This window comes from Zasmidium cellare, assembly GCF_010093935.1.
Source record: "Zasmidium cellare ATCC 36951 unplaced genomic scaffold M409scaffold_4, whole genome shotgun sequence".
Taxonomy (NCBI): Eukaryota; Fungi; Ascomycota; class Dothideomycetes; order Mycosphaerellales; family Mycosphaerellaceae; genus Zasmidium; species Zasmidium cellare.
The window spans coordinates 1064748-1068734 of record NW_022986948.1 but is presented as its reverse complement, the minus strand read 5'-3'; the positions used below and the strand labels follow the sequence as shown (position 1 = coordinate 1068734).

General features: G+C 53.2%; 2 protein-coding genes across 2 annotated transcripts; one reads left to right on the top strand and one right to left on the bottom strand.

Annotated features, from left to right (window-relative positions):
* Positions 1-1152: 1152 nt before the first annotated feature.
* On the bottom strand, positions 1153-1776 carry M409DRAFT_31320 (uncharacterized protein; the record flags this gene model as incomplete). The annotated part of the gene is made up of 2 exons (XM_033810227.1): positions 1153-1658; positions 1719-1776. Coding segments are annotated over 2 exons (564 nt in total), but the record flags the coding sequence as incomplete, so codon positions are not given.
* A 1290-nt stretch (positions 1777-3066) lies between these two features.
* On the top strand, positions 3067-3761 carry M409DRAFT_63538 (uncharacterized protein; the record flags this gene model as incomplete). Its single annotated transcript, XM_033815644.1, has 2 exons — positions 3067-3510; positions 3564-3761. The coding sequence occupies 2 exons, from the start codon at positions 3067-3069 to the stop codon at positions 3759-3761; spliced, it is 642 nt and encodes a 213-aa protein (XP_033672926.1).
* Between the last annotated feature and the right edge of the window lie 226 nt (positions 3762-3987).

The following is a 3987-nucleotide window of genomic DNA, read 5'->3' as shown; positions in this document are numbered from 1 at the left end:
CACTTGTCGAATTGAAAGAGGAGAGTGGATGTGCCAGAGTCCCAGTTGTCGAAGAGAGAGGTCTGTCGAGAGACCGTGACGTCGAACAGAAAGGCTCTCCAAGATCCTGCACCGTCGAAGAGTAAGGCCTGTCGACAGACCGTGCCGTCGAACAGCAAGCCTCTCCGAGACCCTACACCGTCGAAGAGTAGGGCGGGTGTCAATGAGAGTCGCCGAGTGTGTTGAAAGGTATGCTGCTAGTGTTGGAGGTGTCGATGGTCGAATGCAGAAGCTCAAATGCCGCAAATGAAAACTTGTGTGTTTGGTGGTTGTTGTAAGGTGGACGAAGAGTTTTGAATTTGGAGTCGATCTCAGATGCAAAATCAGCGGCTGCATGTGATGAACTCTATGGAAGCGCTCCATGTGACAGTCTCACTTCACTGCCTCACTGTTAGCGCCAAAAGCTCGTCGCGTCTTGTGAGCAGGAAGCATGTGAAAGCCGATCGAAAAGGGACAAATTTGTCCTAAACGAGCAATGAGGATGAGGTGTTGACATAAGTGGGCATGGTGCCAACAACGAAAGAATGCTCCTAAAAAACATCAGACATATGATTGTGCTTTCAAAGTTGCAGATATTTGCCGTCAACTCCGCTCGGTTCGTTTCGTCCAGGTCATCACAATGTACATCATATATATATCCTCTTGCTCCAGCAAATGACAGAGATTGGGAATGTAGATTCCAAAGTAGCACATAACCAGACTCTCCGTGCCACCATGGCTTCTCAATTAGCAACACCAATACTGTGGTTATGCATGGAAGCCTGCATATTCTCTGCGATCAAAGTTCATCAGCCAAGTCTCCGCCCCATTACACGGTTACCACATACCCATAGCAGACTGCATATTCTTCTGCGCATTGATAGCATCATCCAGCTGCGTCTCAAACGTAGCCATCCCATTCGTCTTCATGCCCGGACTGACAAGCGGGCTCTGGTTCCCGCTGCCCAAGTTGGAGTGACTCCTAGACCTGGAGTCGTACCTCGGAGCAGACCTCGCCGCGGGAGCCGTGACCGCCGAAGCGATCGAATGCTGGCTGGTGCCAGACCACGCGCGCGAGAGCTTTGGTCGAGCCCATTCTGACCATGATCGCTTGGGGGCGATTTCGAGGTTGCCTTCGATGCGGGTCTTGCTGGCGACGTCGATGCCTTTGTCGCCTTTCTTCCAGTCGATGGGGCAGCCTTCGCCGAACTCGTCTTTGAAGATGAGGGCGTCGAGGACGCGTTTGGCTTCTTCGACGCTGCGGCCGACGTCCGCGTCGTTGACGGTGATGTTACGGACGTTGCCTTTTGGATCGATGATGAAGAGTGCTCGCTGGGCGACGCCTTCTTCTTCAATCAGGACGCCGTAGTCACGGCTGAGTTTGTGGTTGGTGTCGCTGATAAGTGGGACGTGGACTCCACCGAGGCCTCCTTCCATGTCCGATGTTGCATTCCAGGCTCTGAGGCTGTGCTCGTTGTCGGTGCTTGCGAAGACTACGGCGCAAGCGCGGCTATAGAGGAACTCTTCGAGTCTGGCACTGAATGCTTTGATCTCGGTTGGGCAGACGAAGGACCAGGCCTTGGGTAAGAAGACGAGGATGAGCCAGTGGCTTGCTTCGGAGTATGAAGAAAGCGAGACAGCTGTAGGAGAGCGTCAGTCACCGGTGCAAATAACAGTCTGGGGGCGAGCTATTGTCGTACTCTTGAATCTTCCATCCACCACTGCTGTGCACTCGAAATCGGGCGCTGGTTTGCCGACTTGGACCTTGCCCATAGTCGCCATGTTCTGTGTATAGACAAGAGCTGTTCACGGTTTTCGACAAGTCCGTCCAAACGTCAGAATGTAGGTTGGCTGCAAGTTATAGTGTCTTTCCACCAGACTCCACCGTCACGAAAACGAGAATATGTACTTGACCCATCGAATAGCCTAGATTTCGTCACAGGAGAATGGTGGTGTGGAGGCCACTTTCCGCAAGCAGTCCTTTTGCCACACATACCATTTACGGGGAACGTCTAGCCATTGGAAGTCTCCAGCTATGTGCAAGCCCCTGAACAATGGTCTTTGTACTGGAGTCCGGGGTAGGAATGGCTTCAGCACAAAGGCACTTCATCCCGAGATCCTCCGACCTGCTAATGATCTCTGGCATTACGATGAGATCTGTGTACAACCTGAGGTCCAATTGACCAATATGCTGGGTCCGGGCAGGTTGGGTCATTGACAAGGAGGCATGGCCTGCTGGGCTTGAAAGGATCAAGTGAGGACGTATAGAGCGATTCGATCAGCTTTTCCGTTCACTCTCCAGCTTGTGCTCGAGCAGTTCACGCTTCGCAATCGCAACCATGTGAATTCATGTCGCTTTTGCTTCGGCCGGGCGCTTGAAAAGGAGAGGCGGGTGTCGAGCAGTCTGGACGCGTCTGCAGCATGCAGTATTTTGAGACTGGATTCCCATAGACTGCCTTGCACTGACACATGTCTCGGGCGGCTTCACGGGCATTTCGAGTCCCACGGTAGGTGATGCTATGTTTGTGAAGACGGAGGAAGAGAGATGTGGTCTCGGAAGAAGATAACGCTTCGGCTTCGGCAGTGGGGCAAAACGCTCGCGCTGCCAGCCACGTTCTTGCCCGCCACCGAATTCCAGAGCCATGAAAAAGATCGGGGCAGCCTCGACATCTCCCTGCGAACCCACGTTCCCTCTCCCCGTTCGTTGCTGCGAATCTTGATTTTGTACATATCGCGTTGTTGCTTCCGCCGGGGTCAATTGGAGCGCCAGGATCCACGAGGCGCAAAGCTGTCGCAGACGTGCAGCGAAACCTGGCGAAAGCTTCCTAGCCTGCTGCAGTCCACGCAAGAACATCACCATCCTCGATCCCCCGACTCCGAGCTCACTGCCTCCTCGCACCTTCGTTTCTGTGGTCGCGTAACACCGGCGACGACATCCATCCAGCAATCGCGCTACAACTCCCCATCAGCATCGAATACCTCGCGCCGAGACTGTCGACCGAGCTCCAGCTTCACTTCCAGCCTTAGTCGAGCAACCCGCGAACAGCTATGGCGATCTCAGGTTTCCTCTTCGTCTCATGGCGGATATGGGAGATCGTCACACTCATCCCCATCGTGGGTATGCTGGCCTGGTTCGTCAATGGCTACGTCGACAGCAACTCCCTCACACCCACGTACATCTTGGTGCTGTTCATAGTATCAGTACTAGCACTGGCCTGGGCGTTCTTCACGACGATTAGCTATTTTCGTGCAAGACACGATGCGCTCTTCGTCGCCCTGGTCGATCTGGCATTCGTTGGGGCGCTCATTGCTGGTGTGGTGGTCATGCGATTCATCGCTGGGGCCAACTGCTCCAACTTCGAGGCATACATCAACTTCGACGGGGTTCGCGGTAACTCGAGCTGGGCTTTCCATCTCAACAAGGGCTGTGCGATGCTCAAGGCCAGCTTTGCCTTTGGCATTATCAACATCATCAACTTCTTCGTGACTTTTGTACGTTACCAAAAAGCTCAACGACCGTGAATACCTGCTGACGAATATCATAGCTCCTCGCACTCCTCGTTCATCATCACCACCGCAACGACGACCGAGTCGTAGTCAAGCGCGAATACCACACATCAAGACACAGCCACCGTCGTTCAGCCAGTCGAGACTACAGCCGCAGGAGTCGCGACGACTACAGGCCGAGAAGTGGAAGAGGAAGCACGCATCGGTCGAGCAGTCGACGACAATACTACGTATGAGCAATGAAGTCACGAGATTAGAAGAAATCAGCGATGGGCGTTTGAGGAACTGGGAAAGTGCATAAGGGAACAAGGACACCAGACTGTTCATACTGGACATAAGGCACACGAAGCAATGAGTTCAGGGTTACGGATTCACGAATGTTGTATCGTGCACATAATGCAATTGAATACGTGAGCATGCGAAGCTATCGGAAATGTCTCTCATGTCTCATCCGTCGTTCTG